General features: G+C 40.3%; 1 protein-coding gene across 1 annotated transcript in view; it reads left to right on the top strand.

Annotated features, from left to right (window-relative positions):
- Positions 1–26,955, top strand: part of SND1 (staphylococcal nuclease and tudor domain containing 1) — a 438,972-nt gene that overhangs the window by 261,942 nt on the left and 150,075 nt on the right. The window contains exon 15 of the mRNA XM_050782556.1: positions 15,697–15,838. Coding sequence (XP_050638513.1) covers positions 15,697–15,838 — 142 coding nt within the window. The remainder of the gene's footprint in view (positions 1–15,696; positions 15,839–26,955) is intronic.

Here is a 26,955-nt window from a genome sequence, read left to right as displayed (position 1 = left end):
GTATAGTCAGTAGCATGTCACTGTCATGGATTCTATTATCAGGAAGCTTTCTGCCATAAATTTTTCTGGTTTCCTTCTGCTTCCTTGTTTAACTGTGCCTTCACAAACAGGAGTGCATGCAAATGAGCTCCTCAGCAACAGGGTCCTAGCATTCATTGAAGTGTACTGAGCTATAATGATTTTTTCCTTTCTTCTTTGTTCAAAGACATGAGAAAGGAAATTGAGGGAGTTAGGAACATTTTTTCCAAATAAAGTAGCATCTTTTTCCAAAGAGAGTTCCTCTGGCCATAGATTCGGCTATAGCTGGTCCAGGCTCTTCGATTGTTCTCTTTCCCATTCTCTGGGTGCATGTAGATAACACTCTGTGATTCTATTTTATGGGTCAAAATTGGTTAAATGAGCCCATTACAGGGATGAATGTAAGTATATTTTGGAGGCAGTTGACAAAATTTCTGATTCCCAGGTTGAGGTGTGTGATTGGATTGTCTGATCTGTCCCATGGCTGCTGAGTGATGTGATAAAACTTGAAATATTTCTGCATAGCCCCAGATTCACTCTCCACTTTACCATCATAACACTACTTAGCCTTGGATTGAACTCATTGTGTCCTGTGGCTATTGCTTATGTAAACATTTCAAAGTAAGTAATTTTACTAACATAGACATTCTGCTTACTTGTATTTTAAGTCTTTATTTAGCATGCTGACAACATATTCCCTACAGAATACGTCGTACAGAATTTTGGACACTCCTTGCAGTGTTAACATCCAGATATTTTGAAATTAGAGCCCAGGGTTGCTTTGAAATGCCCTGGTAGTTTTCTGCCTCAGTTGTTCAGGAAATGGTGTTCTCAGGAAGAAATTATAGAATTCCTAATACAATATTGAATTTGGAAGGGGCCTGAAAATGTAAGCTATTACCAAGATTTCTAATTTGGAGGAAGGCCTGTGTTCTATTGATTTGCATTACTGCAACATCGCCAGATACTTCACCCACAGTAGAGCCCATTTATTTTCTTTATATCGTATTCATCTCCTCCACTACTTAAGGTCCTCAGTTGACTGACTCAGACTTCATTGTTAATTAGCATTTGTTGAATCGCATTTCTTCTTTTTGCAATGCTCTGTCTTCTCCCCTGCTGGCCATGCCTTCTTCCCTGGCATATGTCTCTTCTTCCAGGTAATTTCTCCCCTTTTATCCCCACTGCCTTCTGATCTTGCCCTTCAACATTTACATAATCATATTACCATGATTTTGTGCTTGTTGATAAATTGGTAATTTCGTAAGTTGTTTAATATATGTGCATTGGTTTTCCTTACTAGTTTCTAAACTCCTGAGAAGGGAATCTTTGTATCTCATTATAGTGCCCAGTTTAGATTCAATTTGCCAAGTGATGGGCTCAAACAGCATGAACTTGTGTTTGAAAAAAAGTGCCCCATACTCCAAGGTAGAGGATTGGCTGTACTGGTTATTAACTGTAAGTGGGCAAGTTAGTAAAAGAATACAGCCAAAGGGGTGCGTGTCTTCTAGAATATAGTGGCAGTATGGAGTTACGATGATTAGCATGGGCTCTAACATTAGATTACTGGGGTTCAATTGTGCCTCAATTGCTTATAATCTTGGTGCCTTGGGGATGTTATTTTTTATTTCTGTACCTCAGTTTTCCCCTGTGGGAAATGGGTATGATAATGGCACTTACCTCATTAGATTGTGGTATGAGTGAGTGAATTAATACATGTAGCTGTTTTAAACAGTTGACGTAAGAGCTCAACAGAGAGCAGTGGTTCACATGCTGGTGTTCATTATTTTTTTTGAGACAGGATCTCAGCTCTGTTGCCCAGGCTGGAGTGCAGTTGCGCAATCTCAGCTCACTGCAACCTCTGCCTCGCGGGCTCAGATGATCCTCCTGCGTTAGCCGCTGGGACCACGGGTGTGCACCACTACGCCTGGCAAAGTTTTTATTTTTTTGTAGAGATGAGGTTTTGCCATGTTGCCCATGGTGATCTCGAACTCCTGGGCTCAAGTGCGAGCCACTGCTCCCAGCCTGGTGTTCATTATTATTAAATTGCTTAGCATTCTGCCTAGCACACAGAAAGTCCTCTATAAATGAGAGCTGTCATTATCATCCTCAGTAGTATTTACATTGCAAACTCTTCATCCAATTCCAGTCCCAAGTCCTACCGCTCCCTCTCCTGAGTTATTTTACTGCCTCTTTATCTCTTTTTTGACATTTAACATGTGCCATCTCTGTCTTGTTTTTTAAATGCATTCCTCATGTTGAATCAGTGAATGAATGATCAAACAATAAGTATTTATTGAGAGCTTTTCATATGCCAGGCAGAATGCTGAGTGTTGAGAATATATTAAACAAGACAGCTATAGTCTTTACAGGGAATACACAATTTGTTATATAATTACAATCGTAATGGGAGTACAGAGTCCTGGGAGAGTGTATACTGGTGGCCATAGCTTATTCTAAGTGGTCTGATAAAGTCCTTGAAGTGATTTCAAAGTGAGGCCCAAAGAAGGAGTTAGCAGAAGATCTTGTTCAGGGCCAAAGGATGAAATGTTGTATATGAAAGTCCTGAGGTGGAAGTTTGCTTGTATTCACAATGGAAGACCAGTCAGCATTGCTGCAATGTGAGGATAGTAATGGGAGAATGAATAACTGAATAATTTGGACATTGTAGTCCCTGAAAAGGATTTTGAATTTTATCTGAAGAACAGTGAGAAATCATTGAAATGGGAGTAGAATAATTAGGACAGCATGTGTGTGTGTATGTGTGTGTGTATACATATATATATACACACACAGAGAAAGAGAGTTAGCTAGGTATATATCTATAAATTTTTCTTTTTTTCCATTTTGGCTGTTATTTCGAGATAGACTTGAAACAATGGTTGGGGAGAATTTGCAGTTCACCTGGTGATTGCTGAATAGTGGCTGAAACTAGGATTGTGGCAATGGAGGCAGAAAGATAAATGTGAGATCTATTTTGGTATAAGAACTGGTAGAATTGAGTGGTTGTTTGGATTGGGGTCAAGGAAGGGAAGTTACATCAAGTGTCATGCATGAGCATTCCAAATATCTGGTTGATGCTGGTGCTTCTTTTCTGATATTGTAAATGATGGCAGAGTGGGTTTGCAAGGAAAATTAAGACTTTCTGAACATGTTAAAATTGAGGCACTAATGAGCCATTAGTGGCCTAGGCTTCATGCATTAGTTTTAGGACTATAGGACACCTACATGTGAGTGTACAAAAATGCCAAGAGAACATTAAGAGAGAAGAGTCCCTAGGCCAAGCCCTTTATTTCAAGATTACTTATGGATGGGGAGTGTTTGAACAAACAGACTTTAAAAAGTTGCCGCCCAAGCTGTCGGAGATAAATCAGGTGAGTGTAATGTACAAATTAAGAGGAGAGAGAGTTTCACAAGGCAAGAATTGAGTCTCCAGCTTCAAGGTCAAGTAAGATGAAATTGAAAACTATCCAGTGGACAGTGCAATCCCATGAGTTACTGGTGACCATAGAGCAGTATTTGTGGAATGAAGGAAAGCAAGGGGGCAGCAAAAGCTAGATATCTTCCCACCTGAGTTGTCAGCAGAAACTGTGTCTTATCTTTAGATCTGTAGTTTTTAGGAGTTTCCTAACAATAGGAAATGCATACATGTACATAATGATGGTGTCTATGTAGTTTTGAATGAGTGAGGAATCCTGAGAGCATCCATCAGCACGTGTGTACTGGTGGAGAAAGAAATGACAATGTTGTGAGATCCTTAACTGAACAAACTAACTTCTGTTATCTTCACCAAAGCTATCTCAATTCTCTGCCATCACTCATGCACTCTGTGGTACATCATTTTCCACTGATAGACAAGATCCTTAGAGTCTCAATTCTAGAACCCCAATACAATATCCACGTGTGGTTACATCATAACAAAATTGTAAAGCTGCTGGGTGGGGTAAGATTAATTCTGTATTTTCTTTAAGAAAAATTAGAATTCCCAAATACACCTAAAACACTAACTACGTTTCCAACTACTTTAAAAGTATCATTCTGTAAAAGTAGTTTCATTATTGTTTAAGCGTGGTTTCACATATTTTTATGCATGCATGGGTATGCTTTATTAAATCTATTTCTGATCCTGGCTGTTGGGCTTTTTTACAAGTTGCTGTCCTTACTAGGAACAAATTTTTATTCTCACATCATATTAATGTATGGTTTTTGTTTGTTTTCTACCCATTGTCCACACTCTTTTTACACGGGTAGCTGTGACTTCATGCACGCTACCACACCCGGCTAATTTTTACAAATTTTTTTGTAGAGTTAGGATCTCTATCCTCTGCTGATAGGATCTGCTGCTTTGTTGCCAGAGCTGATTTGTAACTCCTGAATCAAGTGATTCTCCCACCTGGGCCTCCCAAAGTGCTGGGAACACAGGTGTGAGCCACTGCACTCAGCCACATTAAACTCTTAGTCCTTAGAAAAAGACTACTTAGTTTGGTGTCATTAGTACCATAAAACACTGTGCTTCAATCTGTTTTTGATGGAATCATAGAGCAGATTTCACATGCAGCTTCAGGTCAAGCTGTTTCCACATCAGTATACAGACTTTATTATAGCATCAATAATGTTTATTTGTTTCAAAATATATAGAACAATTAATTATAAGAACTAATTCACTGCAGTGAATGTTGAATGCTGACACTTACAGACTAAAGGGACAATTAGTTATCTGACCTTTAATAATGTAGAAGTTTATCTAGGCAAAGCTTAATCAGACTTGAATGTTAATAGATTTTTTTCTTTTTCTTTTTTTATTTTTTATTTTTTAGACAGAGTCTCACTTTGTAGCCCAGGCTGGAGTGCAATGGCACAATCCCAGCTCACTGCAGCCTCTGCCTCCCCCAGGTTCAAGTGATTCTCATGTCTCCCAAGAAGGTGGAATTATAGGTGCCTGCCACCATACTCGGCTAATTTTTGTATTTTTTTTTTCAGTTGAGACGGGATTTCACCATATTGGCCAGGCTGGTCTCGAACTCCTGACCTCAAGTCATCCGCTCGCCTCCGCCTCCCAAAGTGCTGGGATTGCAGGCGTAAGCCACCGCCCCCAGATGACTTTTTTCTTTTATAAACAAAACCTTAGGCATATTTTTCTTCATTCAAATTTTCTATCAAAGTTTCTGTTTTTAAATGCATCAAATGTGAGTGAAAATAATAGAAATTATCTGTACTACTAACTCTTCTATTCACCAGAATGTGGGTTTCCTTATTTATTTCTTTTTCTTTTAAGTATTATAAGCTCTTTTCAGGATGGGAAGCCTTGCTGTGTTATTCTTAACTTATACAGTCAGGTGCTAGAAGAGTATCTGGCACCAAGTAGGTACTTAGTAGATATTGTTGGATGAATGAATGCTGTAAATTGTTCTACTAGAATTGATTTAATCAGCCTTCTATTGTTGGATATTGGAGTTGTTTTATTGTTTTTTCCTCTCATAAACATTTGTTCCTTTAGATAAATCATAGTCTATAATTATTTTCTCAGAACATGTCCATAAAGTAGAAACCTAGGCCAAAGAATAGCATATATTTTTTAACAACATCATCCTATAAATCTTTAGTGAGTAAAATGATTGGGTTTTTAATTGGATGCATTTGTTGTTCTTCAAAACATTGACCACCTTCTGTTTTAATTAGTAATAAATTTCTGTCATAATTGTTGCCATTTTTTTCTCCATGTTAAAAAAAAAAAAACTAGAACTTTCTCTCCTGAATTGTATAATTATCTATTTTTATTAATGCTTTAAAAATGTAAGGCTTTAAAAGATTAATTAGACATAAAAATAAAACTTTCACTTAAGGTTTATTGAACCTATACTGGTGTGTCTGCAGGCAAAAATGAGTGTTCATAATACTTTTAGAAAGTATTAAAAGTGTTTTAGCCATTTAGCCTTTCCTAACATTTATTTTGATTTTAAGATAATTTTTATATTATAAGTTACTTGCTGACTTTTTTTTTTCTCTGTTATTTTCTGAAGTTGCATTCTTGTCTTGGGTGGGGCACAGTTAAGTGTGACATCAATTTCCTTGGCCCAAGTTCTTGATTTGCCCATGAAATGAAGACTTGCGCCTCATCAGATGTCTTTTAAATTCTTTACTCTGCACATTTTATTTTAATTATCTCTCAAGCCATTTTCTGGTTCTATAATAAGTTCTTACCTCTTGCCTATAGAGACTTTGGAAGTGACAAAAATTGATCCAAAATTGTTAAAGAAAAAAATAGTATTTTAAACCTGTTATTTTTTACTCCTAGCCTTGTAATTGATGTGCACAGTTGTAGATGGTGGTTGATTTGCTTTATTTCGTATTCTCAGTGCCACATACCATGCATAAGCTATGTTTTTAGCCCAGTCTCATGTGTCAATTCTGAAAATGTGTAAGATGTTTATTGTAGTCTTCCTATAAAAATTCATTATCATTTAATTCTTAGAATAGTAACTCTAGAATTGTTAAAAGTCTAAATGGCCTTTTTCTGTGTTTATTTTTACCAGTTCAAAGTAGAAATGCTACTTTTAACCATTACAATTTAATGGTGTATTTGATATAAATTGGATGGTTGTAATTTGAGTAAAGTACCTGCTTTTGTAGAATATTTTAGCTGAAAATAATTGGAAGGTATACCTCCCAGTGTGTTAAACTCTCCTATAAACATTTTCTTCTTACAAATTGGTATGTCTGAACCACTCTCTCTTATTCCTGTGTTTGAGTAGATACAATTAAGTTGCATACTAAAATAAATTTTCTTCACGTCATTACTAAAGCATTCAGTCATTTCAAAAATATAGTACATTACTATACTGATGAATAATGGAAGAAGTTTATCTGTTGATTCAACATATTCAAGAGTAGGATAGTTTTTCTCCGAATAAAACTACAAAATCAATGGTATATTTACTTACTTGACCTCAGAGAGATAAGACATTTTCTCTATGAAATAGTTTGTAGTTGTTTGTTTGTTTGTTTGTTTAACAAAAACGAAGGGAAACAAACCAATAAAGCGGAAGGCATGGATCTAGGAAGCAACCTGGGAAAGGTTGTGAAAAGAATTGCCAGTCTTGGCCAAGGGGAATCCTAGCAAGCCACCCTGCAGAGGTCAGCAGGAGGATGGAAGAACCCTTGGGAGGAAGCTCTCTAACTGGAGGGCTATCGTTTACAAAGTCATGATATTATGAACACTGAGTATTGAGTTAACAAAAAATTGTAAGACTAGTGTGTTGAGAAGTTAGAATATGGAAAAATGGGGAAAAGGGACAGTTTGAGATGAGGTAGGGAGACAGATTTATTCATGGAAACTTTTCTGTACAGCAAGAATTATGAGCCATACCTTTCAGATAGTTCTGTGGGTTGGCAGCCCTCATCACCTGGCACCTTTGGCACTGCCTTGATAGCTGCCTCTCAGCCAAGTTAGAGAAAGAACATTGAAGACAGGAAGAAAGCAAGCTTATGTGCTTGATACTTTATCCTGACTAAATATATTCTTATTTCTGCCCTTTGTACTTGAGGCACAGATACACCATCATCTGCACTTTCTATGCCTAACTTATCTTGAAAAAAAAAAAAAAAGATTCTCTAGAATAAGCCAAGGGCATTGTATTTCCTGTTGATGATAAAATGCAGATTTTTACCACTAAAAGGCAATGACTTCATTTCTAAAGGTTAAACTGAATGGTTCTCACAGCATAATTTCATATGGTTAAATTTGGGAAACAGAAAGTCATTCAATAAGAGAACAATCTCTGAGCTTGTATAGAATTTTTATTTGATTGAGAATTGGGTATTACTTTATTCACATTAAGCTGTATCACATGATTTTATTTCAAGGTAGAAAAGAAATGTCAGTAGGCATATGTACTTAGTAGAACTTTTTTCTTTATTTGAACAAAATATGTCCTCTTTATGGCCCATGTAGATGGCCTCATGCTCCATCTGATGCTTTCTTTTAGCTATTGCTAAAAGTTTAGACTTTCTTATGCTGCTTTTGGGGAACCAATGAGACTTTTTTTTCTGTGCTTTTCTAACCCCTTGCTTTCTCATCTAAACCATTTTCTTGTTAAAATGTTTTAAGTACTTTAATACACTAGTATTCAAAGTAGTGATCAAAGTAGTTGATTTAAAACACAATGACTGGATGGTTAATTTTGAATTTGCTATTCTCTCCAAACTACTTGCAGATTAATTACAGCATAAGTTTTCTTGAGTTAAAAATTAAAATATTGTATATTCTTCCTGTGCAGGTTGTTTTTATTGTGTTGGTGTATATTCTTAAAGGTATAATTTATATACAGTAAAATGTTCTCATTTTTAGCATATAATTCTGTGAGTTTTGGCAAATGTGCATTTTGAGAAACATGTATTTATGAAATCATCACCACAGTCAAGATAGTAGAACTGTTCCATCGTCCCAATTCCTCCATTCCTTTTAGAGTCAACTTCTAGTCCCTGGCAACCACTCGTGTTGTTCTGTTTAACTATAGTTTAACCTTTGTCAAAATGTCATACAAATGTAATCATGTATTTGAGATTCATACATGTTGTTGCCCATGTCTTTTTTAGTGTAGAGTAGTATTCCATTGTGTGGTGTACTAAAATTTATACCCAGTTGAGGGATATTTAGGTTATTTCCAGTTTTAGTGATTATATATAACATCCAGGCCATTATCTTTGCTTTGCCTTGCTTTGTTTTTTTAAAGAATGAGACAAGGTCTTACTCTGTCATCCAGGCTGGGAGTGCAGTGGTGTGCCATCACTGCTCACTGCAACCTCTACCTCCAAGGCTTAAGCTATCCTCCCACATCAGCCTCCTGAGTACATAAGACTGCAGATGTGCACCACCAAGCCCAGCTGATTTTTTTTCTTTCTTTCTTTCTTTCTTTTTGTGAGGCAAGGTCCCATGATGATGGCCAGGCTGGTCTAAAACTCCCCGGCTCAAGCAATGTTTTTGCCTCAGGCAAAACATTACAGGCATGAGGCCACCATGCCTGGCCCAGACCATTTTCTGAGGGTCCCTAATCTGTTCCTCTAACAGGATTTCACTTTATTTTAGTGGACTGCAGTGATTGTCCGAATGGTGCTTTGCATATTTTCATTCTAAACATAGAGATGTGTCTTCTGTTCCTGAGTATTTGCCAAGTTCTGGTTTCATTTCTCAGAATTGTACACTGTGGAAAGGAAAAAATAAATGGTGGGTAGGACCAACCTAATAAAAATATTTGTAGATGTCTGACTTTCTTAGGGCTCCTTAAACTCGTAGGTGATTCAGTTCCTTGCAAGTCTGATTGGAGAGTGATGGTTTTCTTCCACACGTTGGAGTGCTACCCTTGCACTACTTTGCCCTGTGGCTTCCTTCTCCATTTGGGCAAGCATACCATTCCTGCCCCCTATGGAAAATTTGCTTAGCCAGGACATTTCTTTTAATAATTATAATACTCTGTTGAGGGCATCACCAATTAGAATGACACATCCTAAGCTCAGGGCTTTCTTCCTGCTTAATGCTCCTACAAACGTCCAAATGTCCTCTTGATTCATGCTCCCAGAACTCAAGCTCACAGCCTGGGCTGTGGTTTCTCCTATGTTCAACATGCTGCAGGCCTGAGTGAGGTGCTTTACCAACCAAGTAAACAGTGTGAGAATCTGATTTTTAATTTTTTAAGAGACAAGGTCTCAATCTGTCACCCAGGCTAGAGTGTTGTGGCATGATTATAGCTCACTGCAGCCTCAAGCTCCTGGGCTGAAGCAGTCCTCTTGCCTTAGCCTCCCAAGCAACTGGGACTACAGGCCCGTGCCACCGTGCTTGACTAATTTTCAAATTTTTTGTAGAGATGGGGTCTTGAACTCCTAGCCTCATGTGATACTCCCACCTCTGCCTCTCAAAGCGCTAGGATTATAGGCATGTGCCATGCTACCCAATTATTGAAAGATAATTGATGGCCTAGTTTTAGCACCTTTTTTTTCCTGTTGTAATTTTTTTGTTTGGGGGTTTGTTTTTGTCAGTGTTCTCCTCTATGTTCACTTCATTCCTGTTAAACTTGCAGCTCACTGAAGTTTACGCCCTCCCTGGTCTCTCTAGTACACATCTCACCACAAAGTATTGATGAGCAGCCAGGGAAGAACAGTTTCCAATTTGCAAGTGCTTTGTGGTGACACAGGAGCTCAAGGGCATTCACAGAGAATCCTCCCCTCGCAGGGTTCCGTGTATTTCAAGAGATGATCACGCTGTACAACTGGTACAACTGGCTCTTCATCGAATCATAAACTCATTCTGTGAATTAAAATGGCACTTGGGGCCACAGGGCCCAAGATGTGGAAAGTAGTAAGAGTGTGGAGCGATAGGTGATGGTTTTGCCTTGCTGACAGGAGTTGTAGTTGTGATTTGTCTTCCACATAGCCACAAAAGTAATTCTCCTGGTCTGCACAACCCTGAAAAACATAGATAACTATGGCAGTGAATGATCACCATACATCTTAAAATGAGAGAGCACATTTGCTTCACTATCCTTAACCATTCGTTCTGATCTCCACACTCTTTTTTTTTTCCTGTGTCTGTCCTCTTGTTCACAAGGATTTTGCTACTTTAGAGTTAAGATTGGTTAGACCCAAACAGCATTGTGCCCTGGAGTCCTTTACCCTCAGGTCATCCCTGGTGGGACCAAGCAGTACAGAGAGCTTCATAGGAAGAAACATCCTGGGATGGGCAGTAGAGCATATGCTTGCACCTCCAGGAAGGCCCGTCAGGGTTGATGGACTTCTTTCTAGCTGTTTCTCAAGTGCTGGTAGAATATGCTTCCCCAGTAACATAATAAGTTCTGCATGTATTTGTTTTTAGTTCATTTTCCTGTGATGTTAATCAAAGAGTGATTGTGATGATGAGAACTAATTCGTGATCTTCATTATTAACAATTCCCATTTGAGCCTTGCACATGACAATCCTGAGTGGTTAATTGTTAACTAATAGGTTTAGTCTATTCCCATTTTCCCATGCTGTTCGGTGTGCTGTTATGTTTACCTCTCACCAGCCCTTTCTAGTTTCATGCCTACTATTTGGGGACTTTCGTTGGAGAAATCATGGGAATCACTTTGCATACATCTAGTGCACACCGACAGCCTAAACTCTGTTCCAGAATTCACAGAATTGTGATTTCTGTAGTTCAGCTCCTCTAGGAAGCAGGTGACCTGGCTGTCTGGGGTGGTGGTCTTTCAGACACTTCTATCCTGTGCCGGCTGTACAAGGATTCTGCTTCCTCTGCTCTCCCACCTATCCACCGAATCTCCCATTCTCCCAAGCCTGGGAATTCATCATACTAAATTATTTTAAACATGTGTTTGTATACACAGCAAGGTACTTTGTGGAGATAAGTTCCAATCTAACTGCTGAAGGGGATGTCTTATAGCCATAAATAGATGTACCCACATTTCGAAGAGATTTGGCCTGACCAGCCAGAAGTCAGGGCAGAGTGAGAATTTATAAATAAGGTGTTTTTATAACCTTTGCTTCTCTGCTTCTCTCTAAGGATCATCCTGCCATTCTGGAGGGTCGTTCAGAACCCTATTCCTCTAAGTTTGAGATATAGATATTAACATCCTTTGAAATGAAGTCACCCCAGGCACATTTGTTGCATCATTACTTTCTCAATTTCAAGGTGCATTGAGGAGGCAGAAACATTCCTTAAAGAGATGCCATCCACAATAGCAGGTTAAATGTAGCTAATGCAATCTTAAATTAGCTTTTCTAAGAGTACAGGAAAATACTTATGTGTAGTTTGTTGTAGAGCACAGGTAATGTGAAAACTACCAGTACAACAACAAAAGAAGACTTCTCTTGTCAGAAATCCAGTTGCTTCCTGATTATTTACACCAGTGGAGGAGAATATTGGTGTCGATAACAAAAAACCACAGCTAATTTATTTACTTGAATTCGCAAAGCTATGAGCCAATGTAGTGGCAGAAAACTGGCAAATAGAATCCCAGACCTTATGTAAGTAAGCAATAGCAATGAAAACTGAGAGTGAAAGCCTTAGCATATAGATATATAAGCAGAAATATTTGATATTGCCTTGAAGTGAGCATTCTGTGTAGCAAGTCCTGTAGTTATCTCTTTAAATCTAAGGTCTTTAACCTTTATTTATGTATATGGTTTTGGGTGGTTTTTTGTTTTTTGTTTTGAGATGGAGTTTCACTCTTGTCACCCAGGCTCGAGTGCAATGGTATGATTGGGCTCACTGCAACCTCCGCGTCCCAGGTTCAAATGATTCTCCTGCCTCAGCCTCCCAAGTAGCTGGGATTACAGGCACACCCTGCTACACCTGACTAATTTTTGTATTTTTAGGGTTTCCCATGTTGGCCAGGCTGGTCGCGAACTCCTGATCTCTCATGATCTGCCTGCCTCTGCTTCCCAAAGTGCTGGGATTACAGCCGTGAGCCATCGTGCCCGGCCAGGTTTTCTTTTCTTTTTTCTCTTCTCTTCTCTTCTCTTCTCTTCTCTTCTCTTCTCTTCTCTTCTCTTCTCTTCTCTTCTCTTCTCTTCTCTTCTCTTCTCTTCTCTTCTCTTCTCTTCTCTTCTCTTCTCTTCTCTTCTCTAGAGAGAAAATCTCTGTCTCCCTGGCTCTTATTAACTCTGGAAATGTGTCTAAGAGACTGAAGCACATTGCTACTTGCACTCTCTCTTTGGAAGGCAAATTACTTAACGCAATTCAGTCAATTTTATAATGGTATAATCAGAATTTCTAAAATAAATAATTTCCATAACTAAATTACCAGGGAGGATTTACAGCTGTATCACCTGAGGAAACTTGCCAGTCTTCCTAACTAGTGTTTTTCATTTGAGCCACTGAAACAAATATTAAAGATTTCAAGAATGCTTGTATTGAAAAGGAACATGCCAAGCAAAAAAGTGCTTAAGATGACAAGGAAAGACACACACCTTTGTGTGGCTGTGACTGAGATTTGAAAGCGCCAACATCTGTGGGTTCTTGTAATCAATTTAATAGACTTTATAAGAACTTAATATTCTGTCAGCTTGGATGATTTTTTTTTTTTTTTTGACGGAGTCTCGCTCTGTTGCCCAGGCTGGAGTGCAGTGGCATGATCTTGGCTCACTGCAAGTCTGCCTCCCGGGTTCATGCCTTTCTCCTGCCTCAGCCTCCCAAGTAGCTGGGACTACAGGCGTCGGCCACTCCTGGCTATTTTTTCTTTCTTTCTTTTTTTTTTTTTTTTTTTTTGGTATTTTTAGTAGAGGCGGGATTTCACCATGTTAGCCAGGATAGTCTCGATCTCCTGACCTTGTGATCCGCCTGCCTCGGCCTCCCAAAGTGCTGGGATTACAGGCGTGAGCCACTGCGCCCAGCCTGATTTTCATAGTTGGCTTTCACTTCTGATCTTTGCCATAATCAATGACATGTCATCCTCTTGATTATCTTCCCATGTGTCATTTCTGGACTAGAGCTATTGAGTTGTGCATTGAGACTTGGGAGGAGTCAGGAACATGTGTTGATTTTTATGACATGGGTAGCACTAAGGTCCCTTTGAGGCTCCTTGATTATTCTCAGTCTGAGTAGATTTCTCTCTTTATAAAGTAGGTAAGAGTTTAGCAAAAAAAGAAGAGAGTGTGCTGCAACCTCCTCGTTAGTTCAAACATGAAAGGCATGCCTGTGTGTGTGCCGTTGTTATTCCTATAAGCATTTTTTCCAGATAACTACATCCAAAGGACAGTGATGAGCAGCAGTCTATTTCTGAAAAATATAGTTTGCTCTGATCTTGAGGAAAAAGGCCTTCTCTTCCGAGATGTTAGGTTGCCTCATGATTTGCAATAATCAATTTGATAATTATTGTTGACTTACTGGTTCAGCTCATGAATAATGTCCCAGATTTAGACTAGTATGGCACAAGGATTTTAATCAAGTAGTGCTTTCTTTCTCATGGAGCATTTATCTTGCTTGACTGTTCTGGACTTCAGCCAGCTGCCAGACAAGCATTTTTCATGCTGTATATGTGTAGGAGAATGTGTTGCTTAAGTGTTCAGTGGGGAAGTTTCCAACCCACTAAAGCTCATGGTTACCTTGCCTTTTACCACTGTACTGTTAGAGACACTGAGAATGGATCGCTGTCTTTTTCTCTAGGAATCTATTTGATGGGAAGCATGAATCTTAGTTACTATAAATATTGTTTTCATCCCAGCCTACCTCACTGCTTCTGAATGAGAGGAGCCCCTTTGGCTGCTCTGAAATACTTGATGGCTTGTTATGTTTTCATTATCTAATGTGCATTAATTTAAATAAAATAGCTCTGTTGCTAGAAGAGTCAGAAAGGAAGAACTTGGCTGGGTGCAGACTGCTTGTGTCACAGAAGTCAGGAAAGTTTGCAGAACTTGGTGTCCTCAGAGGGAGTTTTCAGTTCTGCTGGCTGGGCTGAAAACCTAAAACTCTAAAATCCAGTGACTGTTTCCCCAGCATATGCGATGTGATATTTTGATGCTTGCTTACTCTATTATCTGTTTAATTAGCTTGAGAGACTGAAAGAATTTGAAGGCCCTTCGCTTCTCTGTGGCTGAGAGTTCTGAGAGTCGAAATGTCCATGATTTGGCTCTCTGGAGGATAGAACGCACAGACTTTGTGTTGATGCACGAAAAAAAGTTTTTAAGCTGCTATTCCGTTTTATGTGTTTTTGTTATTTCTATAATGATTCATGCTGACATGAAGTGGTATTTGTCTGAATTGACCACACCCTGCTGTTCGAGATTTCCCTGGGTAGGAACAGTAGGCCCCAGGTATCATCTCATCCCCAAAATGAACATAGAGCAGGAGTTGCTATACTAGTGCCTGGAGAAGGCTGGCCTCTTCTCAAGGTTAAGAAACTGTGAGCTCTGAATCTTACATAACCTATTTAAAGATAAACTACTTTTGGCTTCCTGGCACAGGGTTATAGGGACTATGTGACATAGCCTAGGCGTCACTTTTTTTTTTTTTTGGGGGGGATGAATATTAAAGGTTAAATAATAGAAGGTTAGTACTGGTCTTCTTACCTCTTTTTTCTTTTTTTTTTTTTTTTTTTCCGAGACGGAGTTTCGCTCTTGTTGCCCAGACTGGAGTGCACATGGCGCGATTTTGGCTCACTGCAACCTCCACTTCCCAGGTTCAAGCAATTCTCCTGATTCAGCCTCCCAAGTAGCTGGGATTACAGGCATGTGCCACCATGCCTGGCTAATTTTTTTCTATTTTTAGTAGAGACGGGCTTTTGCCACGTTGGCCAAGATGGTTTCAAACCCCTGACCTCAGGTGATCCACCTGCCTTGGCCTCCCAAAGTGCTGGGATTACAGGCGTGAGCCACTGCGCCTGGCCCCTCAATTTTATGTTAAAGGAAGATGAGCTCTTCTTGCCCCAGAGAACTCTGGTGTGAACGTCTCATTTTCGAAGCACCCTTTTAACTGAGTATTTAAGTCAATGAGAATGTTCTGGAAACTGTCGATTAACTATATTTCTTCTACTGAGGCCTCATGAGTATCATGTCTATGTCTTGGTTTCAGAAATGTCTATAAATAGGGTTATTTGCTTAGCTTCCCGCCAAACTTTTTGTCCTAGACTAGAAAGAAAGAAATGTTGGGTTTCATTACTTTCCAGTTACTCTTTTCCTCTTTTCTCCATCAGGATACCCAAAAAGCAAAGCAGTTCCTGCCTTTTCTTCAGCGGGCAGGTCGTTCTGAAGCTGTGGTGGAATACGTCTTCAGTGGTTCTCGTCTCAAACTCTATTTGCCAAAGGAAACTTGCCTTATCACCTTCTTGCTTGCAGGTAAGTCTTATGTGTTACATGTTACTCTGAGCTCAGAAGTCATCCCTGGAGGCCACATACCCTCCTTTCCCACTGTGTTCTGGGTAGGCCCTAGAGCCCACCAGTATGCTTTTCCTCTCTGGTTGGGATATGCAAACACAGTTTCTAGATCGGATCCTCCTGTCACTGCAGACCCAGCACTGCACCCTCTTTCTGCTCCTCATTTCTACCAAGCGCAGGATGTAGGAGTAGAGCAACTTGAAAGCACGCAGCCCTTATAGAGCTAAAGCGAAGGAAATTCCAGACTTAGGAAAATACCAACGACGGAATTCTCAGAGTTAGCATTCATTACCCACTTGAAACAGACCACCCATGCCATGTTAGTTGTGGGGAGGCCTCAGTGGAGCCGAGACACTCTTCCCCTGTACCTCCCCAGGCAGTGCCGTTTGTCTCCGTTTCATTCTTTTCAAATGCCATTAAGATCCCAGTCCTTTACGAAACCCCAGCCATGATGTTGCTTTCACACACTCTTCCCACATCAATAGTATTTCTTGTTGTGCTGAGGTTGACGTGCTAAGGCAAGTGATGCTCCTTTCTTTGCTGACTTAATGTGCGTCTTACCCTATCTTTTCTGGTAGCTTAATATTTCACAAGCCAGAAGGCTATGTATAAACTGTGCTCTTTGAGCAATTTACATTTATGCATTCAAGGAACAAACTGCTTCATTTCTTTGCTGCTGGCAAATAATCATTATTTATTTCCAGTTGGTACTTCACAGAGACTGCAGTCTTTGAGGGAAAGCTGTCATTTTACTTCCACCACCACCCCAACTCCGCCCAGCCACCCCTGCACACACAAACATTCATTCACTTGCAAAAGATATGTCCTGCCATGGTCCCCAGATGCACATGGTCCCCACCTTTCCTTTTTTGTTACTGTCCTGTTGTCTCAGCACTTCTTACGTTGAATTATTGAATAGAATTTGTTATGGGAAAAGAGAAACAGGAGTCATGCTTGCTGTCTCCTGCCAGATCACCTTGGCCTCCTTTTCTTAGAAGGCACAGGTAGTTTCTTGTCTGGATAAGGGTCTCCCTCAGGCCCCCACTAAATGGATTGAGTTATGTGAGATAAATCACTCCCTGAACACATGACTATGGAGCTCACTGCTGCTGCTTGGCTGTCACTTCTCATTGTGGCTCTTGTGCATACTCTTATAAACTTGATCATTGCACCATTCTGCAGGCCTTCTGAAGGGACTCATTGAAGTGTGACACCAAGCTCAGGGCAGCTGTGCAAAAGAAGGGATGCAAAAAAACTCATACCTTATTGGAGGACTGTGCTTTTATTTTGCTAATGTGAGTTATGGTAAACTGAAGGGCTGTGTGGCAGTGTGTGAGGGAGTCCTTTTATGAAGTCATTTGTGCCTTTTTACTAAGGTTTCTATTCCCATGACGTTTCTTGGTAGTGAACTTTTGCTGGAGAGTTGGAGGCACAGTCATATCCGGGTTTATTGCACTTCTTTTTATTGCGCTTCAGATATTGCATTTTTAATAGATATTAAATAAATATCTATTAAAAATAAATAAATAGATTGCGGCAACCCTATGTTAAGCAAGTATGTCAGTGCCATTTCTCCAGCAGCATGTGTCTGTCACATTTGGTAATTTTCACAACATCTCAAACTTTATCGTTATTATATCAAACTTTATTATTATTATATCTGTTATGGTGATCTGTGACCAGTGATCTTTGATGGTACTATTTCAACTGTTTTGGGTCATCATGAACCACAGTCATATAAGATGGTAAACTTAATTGATAAATGTTGTATGTGTTCTGACTGCTCCACCCATTGAATGATAAGAAAACCAGACAAAGTTGGGTGCAGTGGTGCATGCTTGTACTCTCAACTACTCAGTAGGCTGAGCCCAGGAGTTACAGATCAGCCTGGGCAGCATAATGAGAACCTATCTCAAAATAGAAAAGAAAATAGAAATGGAAAAGAAATCGAAACAGTCTTATTGCTGATACGGAAACATTTTAGTGTTCTGGATAGAAGATCAAACCAGTCACAATATTTCCTTAAGCCAAAGTCTAATCCAGAGAAAGCCCTCTGGATTTGACTCTCCTCAATTCTGTGAACACTGAGAGGTAAAGAAGCTGCAGAAGAAAAGTGTGAAGCTGTTAGAGGTTAGTTCATGAGGTTTAAGGAAAGAAGCCATCTTCATAACATAAAAGTACAAGGTGAAGCAGCAAGTGCTGATGTAGAAACTGCAACAAGTTATCCAGGAGATCCAGCTAAGATCTCTGGTGAAGGTGGCTACACCAAACACCAGATTTTCAATGTAGATGAAACAGCCTTCTACTGGAAGAAGGTGCCATCCAGGATTTTGATAGCTAGAGAGAAGTCAATGCCTGCCTTCTGAGTTTCAAAAGACAAGTGGACTCTGTTGTTAAGACCTTATGCAGCTGGTGACTTTTAAGTTAAAGCCATTGCTCATCGACCATTCCAAAAAGCCTAAGGCCCCTAAGAATGATGCTGAATCTACTCTGCCTGTGCTCTGTAAAAGGAACAACAAAGCAGCCTGTATGACAGCACATCTGGTGACAGCCTGGTTTATGGAATATTTTAAGCCCATTGTTGAGACCTACTGCTCAGGAAAAAAAAAAAAAGATTTTTTTTCAAAATATTACTGCTCATTCACAGTGCTGCAGCTAGCTGGTCACCCAAGAGCTCTGAAAGAGTTGTACACAAAGATTGTACATGCCTGCTAACACAGCATTCATTCTGCAGCCTATGTATCAAGGAGTAATTTTGATTTTCAAGCCTTGCTATTTAAGAAATATGTTTTGTAAGCCTAAAGCTGCCATAATTAGTGATTTTTCTGATGGATCTGGGAAGCAAATTGAAAACTTTCTGGAATGGATTCACCACTTTAAATGCCATTGAGAACATTCGTGATTCATGGGAGGAGGTTGAAACAGCAACCAACATAAACAGAAATTTGAAGGAAGTTATTCTAAGCCTCATGGTTGACTTCAAAGAGTTCAAGACTTCAATGGAGGAAGTAGCTGCAGATATGATAGAAATAGCAAAAGAACTAGAATTAGTAGTAGAGCCTGGGGATAAAACTGAGTTACTGAAATCTCATGAAAAGAATTTGAACAGATGAGGAGCTGCTTCTTATAAATGAGCAAAGAAAGTTATTTCATGAAATGGAATCTGGTCCTGGCAAAGATGCTGTGAATATTGTAGAAATGACAACAGAGGATTCAGAATATTACGTAAACTTCATGAAGCAGCATCAGGGTTTGAGAGAATGGACTTTAATTTTGAAAGAAGTTCTAAAGTGAATGAAATGCTATCCAACAGCATTCCATGCTACAGAGAAATATTTTGTGAAAGGAAGAGCCAGTTGATGCAGCAAACCTCATTGTTTTTTTGCCACAGCCACCACCTCCATCAGCAAGCACCACCCTGATCAGTCAGCAGCCATGAACATGGAAGCAAGACCCTCCAACAGCAAAAAGATTATGATTCACTGAAGGCTCAGATGATCATTAGCATTTTTTAACAATAAAGTGCTTTTATTAAACTACAGTATAGGGTGCACACTTTTATATGCCCTGGAAAACTAAAAATTTGTGTGACTTGCTCTATAGCAATATTCACTTATTGCAGTGGTCTGGAACTGAACCCGCAGTATCTCTGAGGTATGCCTGTGTATTTTCAACTCATCCTCTGCTCTGCAGCTGAGAAAAAAAAGCATCGTTTTGGCAATGTAGAGCTTTATCCCAGAGGTAAAAAAGAGAAACCATATTATTCTTCCTGGGAAACTTGGCCACAAATGTACAAGGGAAAGAGAACATTGAAGTTCTGTCTTTTAAACTCTAAACTACCTGAATGGAGCCCGCTCAGAGCACAGACCATTTGGCTGGAGTTTTCCTGCAGAATTCTTCTAGTTTTACGTTGCTTAGACACAAGCAGTCTGATCACTCGACTCTGTATCAGCCAGTTTCTGTGTGTATTTGGCATTATTTTAAGCTTAGCAATTCAAAAGGCATTGCCTGAGTTAACTTACATTGTGAAAGATAGATTACACAGAAGCAAATACGTGATAAAAATATAAGCCTTTTACATTTTTCTCCTGCCATAGTGTATGCTGTTATATTATGCATCTTTTGGTTTCTTCAGAAACCTGGCAAGAATACAGGACAGGGAAAAGTCTTGAGAAAGCAGATCTCAGTTTGCATCATGGCTCTACTGTGTGTAAGCAGGTGACTTTAGCGAGGTTATTTACCTCTTCAAGCCTCAGTTTACACATCAGTTATAACTTCCTGCCTCATGATTGTTGGAGTTTAATGAGTTGAATCTAAAACAAGCCCATTATAAAGCAGATCATCAACAAATATGCTCCTTCCCCTTGCAAAGAGTTAGTGTTTTTATAACTAGAGTTTACCTTGCCCCTCAATTTGGAGTGGCATGGTTGTGCAGCATGTGTGCACATAGCTATGGCTCTGTCATAGAAATTGTGACCTATCCGTTACTGGAAATAAGTCAAGAAAAGGAGCTGTGCCAGTCTACTTCTGACTAAGCTTGCTGGAAGGAAGGCTTTTCCCTCTGAGACTTTGGAGCAAGGAACTCTGCATTGTCCTAAAACCCCATCCCAAAGAATACACAGGTAATTCACAGTCCTAGGTCTCAGGAAACACCCAAGGGAATACAGACATGTAAACAAAATGTAAAGTTGGGTACTAGATGAGAGAATAGAATTATGGACAAGGTCTAGAAGTAGCACTGAGAAGGGAATGATTATTTCTTTAGGTGGACATCAGAGAACACCTCCCTAGGTGCTGGTATCTTGAGCTGTGTTTTGAAGTACATATAAGAGTTTACTGTGTTGGGGAGGGGGAGTAGAAGGAGATGCACATTCTAGCTAGAGATAGCAGCGTGTACAGAGTTGTAGAGGTATGAACATCTGCGTAGATCTGGGCAACCATGTAACCGTTGTTACTGGTGAAGTATAAAGAGTGAGGAGGGTAGAGCGTGGAGTCAGGCTGACAACTCAGACACGAGCTAGTCCTTCTATTTTAGATTACGCAGTGGACCTTCAGAGTCACTGGAGAGGCTATTAAGCAAGGGGGAAGCATGCTCAGACTTGGGTTAAGAAAGTTCATTTTTGTGGATATATTGGAATAAATAAGGGGCAAGAGTCTGGGAGAGCAATTAAGAGGCAGAGTTGTAGAGGTCTGAAATCTGGGGAGAAAATTGAAGAGATTTGGAAAAGTAGGAGGTAGACTTGATGAGATTCTGGGAATGCCTGGCTTCTTTTTGGTCAGGAGTAGGGGGTGGTGTTGAGTGGAGGGGAGAAAGTGAAAGTGTCCTAGGTTTGAGCAATCAGATAGATTGAGATGTCCACAATTAAGGGCAACATAAGAGTAAGAATAGGTTTTAGGAACAGGTTGTTGGTTTGGTTTTGGAATATCCATGAGAATGTTTAGACTCAGGTCAGGCAGACATCAGCATAGAGGCAGTAATTAAAACTGTTACAGTGCCTAGAGGACAGGTTTACAAAGTGTAAGCACCCTGGAAGACACCAACCTGCGTGGAGTGGGCTAAGTGTTCATATATGGACTGAGCAGTGAGACAGTCGAGACAGCATTCTTCTGGAAGCCAAGGGAGTAAAGAATTCCCAGACATCAGCAGTGTCAGAGTTTACATAAAACATCAAGTATATAAAAACTGGAAAGTGCTTTTATGCTGTTTATCTACTAGTAAGTCACAGGTAACCTCTCTCAGTACAATTTCATCAGAGTTGAGTCAATTAAAGGTAGATTACAGGTGACTGGGAAGTAAAAGTGGGAAGTTAGAAACAGACTTATTAAGTACAGATTGCACTTCCCTAATATCTAACAGAGAATGGAAAAGTAGTGCAGAAAGTAAAAGCCAAAGGGTGAAGGTAACATTCCAAGCATGGTCAGCATCTTGAGTGCTTTTAGAACTGTAATTCTTATTCAAGAATCAAGAAGGTATGGATAGCTGAAAAGGCTATTCAGTACACCTATTGTTTTCATAATATCAATTTTAGAATGTAAACTCAACAAAATATTGACAAATGAAGTTATAAAAAAGATGGAGTGAGAGATTATCCCGGGGAACATAAGATTTGAAATGTTGAGAAGCACTGGTCTGAATTCTGAAGAGAGGGAATCAGGAAAGGTTGCACAGGGATAATGAATGGAGCAGTGATCTAGAAGAAACAGAAGGGATGAGATGCATGGAGAATGTGGGTTGAGGGAGTAGGCTTGGAGAGAGAAAGATCCCTTGGTCTTTTAAAGCTACCTACAAAGCTGAAAGTGAGTATAGGCATGCTATTCATGTTGTAGGATTATTCACCTGGGCAGCGATTGTCCTGCTAGAGCTTTGCAAATATCTGCCGTATGCACTCTTCATTATGTAAGCGTGGCATTCTGCTGGAAATGTCTTTGCAGTAAGGAGGGAGTTTGGGTTGTGATTCTCAAGGGGAATGCCAAGATAATTGTTGGGTGCAGTCCCTTATGTGCTGCTCTCATTAATCCCAGCCTTTTGGAGAGCCCTCTGTACTTCAAGGTGGGGTGGACACTTTCCATTTTTATGTGGCCTTTTTTCAGGCAGACGGCCCCACAGCTTGATAGGGAGTGGCATTTGGCCCAAGCCAGCTGGCCGTTCTGTCACGGTTCCTGCACCCCTGTATGTAGAATGATCGCTTGGTCAGATGGGATAGCAGGTGGGGCTAGAGAAGTCAGCTGTAGCCAACAGGTCAGTGCCTCCTGAACGCTCTTGCCCTCTAGTCCTTTAAGCACCTGCCTTAGGCTTGGTCGGTGAGCAGGTGACCTTACAGCATCAGAACTGAGACTGTTCAAGGTCTCTCTGCCTGCTGCTGTGGCCGCCTCCTTGGCGTGCTGATTTCAGTCTCGGAGGTAGTCACAGTCAGTTCTTGTCCATAGTTAGCAAGGAAGCCAGGATCCCTGGGCAGCCTGCATTTGTTAAAAAGCATCCTTTTTCCTCATCTGGCCTTTAGTGAGCCCCACACGTTTCCTTCCATGAGAGCAAAAGTGGTTCACGCAGTTTTTATTTTCACTAGTCGTGTGTGTCCCATTTTACTTTAGTATTTTGCCTAGAGGGAGATTGAGTCACATATTTGGAAACTATTTGGCTCTCAATTCATGCTTTTATTTTTTGCTTTCTTTTTCTTTTTTTCCTTTTTTTGGAGACAGGGTCTTACTCTGTTGCCCAGGCTACAGTGCAGTGGCCCCATCATAGCTCACTGTAATCCTGAACTCCTGGGCTCAAGTAATCCTCCCTCAGATCCTGAGTATCTGAGACAACAGGTGCATGCCACCACACCTGGCTAATATTGTTTGTTTTTTGTAGAGACAGGGTCTCAACTATGTTGCCCAGGCTGGTCTCAGGCTCCTGGCCTCAAGCAGTCCTCTTGCCTTAGTTTCCCAAAGTGCTAGGATTGTAGGCATGAACCATGACACATGACCTCACGTTTTTACTTAAAAGCCCCAGTGGGTGTGGAGTGTTTGTCTTATTACTATGACCTTTATATTGAGTGTCCTTATTGTAATTCCCTTATTAGATCTTAAGTATCAGGGTCATGCTGCAGGCACAGTTCAGGAAGTAGCCCTGTTGGATAAGCGTAGCAGGTATCAAGGCATGGTGCCTGCAAACCAAATACTTTTCTCCTGAATTGGAAGAGAATAATAATTTGAGATTTCAGTGCAAAGTGATCTAAGGAGCCTTATATCAGATATTTGGAGTCTTCTGCCAACTCACTGAGTGAGTCCACCATGCCATGTTTGCATTTCCTTAGTGTTAAAGGTGGTACCGCCATAAGTTTGAGGAATTACAGGGTGAGGCAGGCAGGAAATGGATGCCAGTCACCTTGCATGGAACTCATAGTACAAACCATCTAGAAGGCAGCAGCCACTTGACAGGGAGTTCCCATGTGGTTCACAGCAGGTGACTTACAATTAACCAGTTACCTATTCGTATGAGATAAGACAAGAAAATGAGACTTCCGTTTTCCTGCCTTTTAGCATTTTTCTTTCCCTCCCCCTTCCTCTCCCTCTCCCAACCCTTCTCCCTTCTCCTCTCCCTCTCCCTCTGCCTCCGCCTCTCCTTCTCCCTTTCTGGAGCTGGATTATGACAAGGGAGGCACTGAGAAAGGTTCTAAGTGTCTAGGATTTGATAAATGGTAGTGGGCTTGTACATGGTGAACTAAAGCTTTGCCTGTGTGTCCTTTCACCCTGAATGCCTTTGAATGAAGTTCCTCATTTCCTTATTTTCCTTCTTTTCCTTTAAGATCTCTTCTCCAGCCAATCCTCACTGGAATATCAACTGCCTGTTTCAATAGACCAAAAACTTCTAATGAGAGGAGGGAAGGGAAGGTGAACAGGAATAGCCTCCTCACCTCCTGGTCCCAGGAATTGTGGGTCCCCATTGATTACCAGTGCCTAACTAAATTACACAATTAAAACCAATGTATGTTTAAGTGAGAAATCCCATTCTGCTATCACAGAGGTGCTAATGAATCAGGCTGTTATTGTGGTTGTGTTTGCTAGGCTTCTATCCTTAATTAAGCAATTACAGGGTCTGCTGATACTTATGAATTCCTTTCAGATGCTTTAATTGAATTGCAACTTAATGGATATTTGTAAAGTGGGGTATTCTTTCTCTTGGGACTTCCCAGTTTGATTCTGTCTTCACTGCCTACTTTCTGTCGGGTCCCATTACTAGAAATGGGCAGCTTAACATGAGACTTTCCTGGAGCTGCTCTAGTTCTTTACTTTTAAAGATATCATTATAGGAATTATAAGAATTATGTTCATGTCCGGGGATCCTGGAGAGTCACTTACAGGAAAGAATTAACACAATGAACAGATTTGGGGAGTGTTTTTTAATGAGTCCAAGATTTTTACAAGCACAGATTAAGAAAGGTAGTCTTCAGTAGTTAAATTTTGGATGATACATAAATTAGTAGGATAACTTCTCCCTCAAATATCTTTGAGTCTAGTTGTGTAGATGGCCATACAAAAAAATGTAAACAAGGAAATACAAAAGAGCAGTTATCAAAAGCACAGGCCACATAGTATAAGAATACAGAGCAAATAACAATTGTTGAATGGAAAAGTTTTCCTCCGGGCGATGGCATTTGAATTTCCAAGAAGGTCTGCTGCATTTTCTTTGGGCAGGTTGGGTTTGATTTATCTGGGCAGAAGAAGTTGACCTATATCAGATCTCAGGAAGAACTGCCTAAAAGAAATGGACATATTCATCAATCATTTTTCTCTCCACTTTTGTATTGGTGTGTAAATCTCCCTGTTAGCTCTCCTGCTATTGAGTGTTCACTGCTCCACCTTCAGCTCCCCATCTCTGCAGGCACACCGTCACCCACTGGTCATGTGAATGAAACCTCCAATTACACCCTGATTATTTTCATCTTTACATCATGAATAATCCCCAGAATGAGCCTCTTCATGCTTGTGGGTCATTCAGTTACATGGTTATTTAATAATTTTTTTTTAATATTCAGTGGGCACAATGCTAGGAATACAGAAATGCATGATATAGTTCCAGCCTTTAAGCAAAGTAATTGTGTCTGCTGGAGTAAAAAATGTATTGACATGAAGAAAAAAAATGTTTTAAAAGCATAAGGGTAAGCAACACATGCCTTAAATACTGTACAAATGAAAACAGCTCAGATTTTATAAAACAATAAGAGTAAATATGTAACTGCTGTCAAAAAGGCTGGTTCAGAACTCAGAAATACAGAATGCAGATAGGAGTGGAGCCAGGTACTGACCCAGCCCAAGTCATTGCATTCCTGGTGTACGGTGTACCATTTGAGGCCCATCCTTTTAGGAAGGACATCAGGAAACTGCAGGTGGTCAGATCAGAGGAGGATGAGCAAAGATGCTAAGAGCCTCAGTATGCCAATACCTGAAGACTGGGAGTAGGAATTAAAAGACTTCATGACATAATCGAGTGTTTCAGCATAAAAGAGGGAGAAATATGATTTGTTCAGTACCCATTCCAGAATAATAAATAAAGTCATCACTAAAAATAAGATTTGTTTGGCCTGGTTTAATGGCAGTCACAGACCTTGGAGCTAAAACACTTAAAGATGAATTCTTGCTCTCCTGCTTCCTAATTATTTCCATCAGACTGGCCTGCATATCTTGGTGTGATGCTGGTGACCTGGAGGTGAGGGAGACAGCAAGGCCCATATGGCATTTATGTGCCAGCCTATATAGGGCCTCCTGTAACTAGGAAAAGATAGTCCTGGTGGTGTCATCACCTTCTATGGAGCCAGTCGGACTGCGGAGGATGGTGCAGGCCTCCTGATTAGGGTGTTCAGCCCTTACCATCTACTGGGTTTTATGTGCCAAGAAAAGATAGATGTTGATTTACCCTTGCTGTTAGACGATAGGCCTGTGGATTGGCTCTGGATAGGTAGGTCAGTGAGGAGATTCCTTCCTCCTGAATTCTCTGACTAGTGTTTCTACTCTTCTATTCTAAAGCCTTCTATTGTGCTTTTCACTCTTATGCTTTCATGTTTTAATACTGATGAGACAAGGGGAGAAAACATCCTGGATAGAGGTGAGGCCTGTCTTATGCAGAGCTAATGAGGCCAGTGGAGTGTTAGAGAAGGTCAGTCCTGTGAGCTTTTCCCCAGGTGTTCCTTTTCGGGCCCTTCTCCTTCCCTCCTACTTTAAAGCTCATTCTGTCTGAGTCTATTTAGGGTTGTCTGGCTTGCCTTCCACCTGGTGGGCATTGGGGGCTGGAATGGGAAGCTTCCAGAAATCTGATGGCTTTTCTCTGTTGGATTATTTCCAAAAACAGCACCTGTCTCATTGGTTGTGCCCAAATGCTTCAGTTCTAAGTCCCTTCTTGTGGCTTTCCCAGAGGAATACATTTCAGTATAGATTATTCAGCACCATCTTGTCAACCTGTGGGCATTTCCCACCAGCCACTTAGTAGTAATGTTGACAAGCTACTGTGCTACTCACCACCACTCCAGCCCTGTGGGGGAGTCCATTTTATCAGACTAATAGTAGAAAATGGCAGAACCTGGATGCAGGAGAGGGAG

This window comes from Macaca thibetana, chromosome 3 (assembly GCF_024542745.1).
Source record: "Macaca thibetana thibetana isolate TM-01 chromosome 3, ASM2454274v1, whole genome shotgun sequence".
Classification (NCBI taxonomy): domain Eukaryota; kingdom Metazoa; phylum Chordata; class Mammalia; order Primates; family Cercopithecidae; genus Macaca; species Macaca thibetana.
Note: the sequence above shows the minus strand (reverse complement) of the source record. Positions and strands in the feature narration are given on the sequence as shown.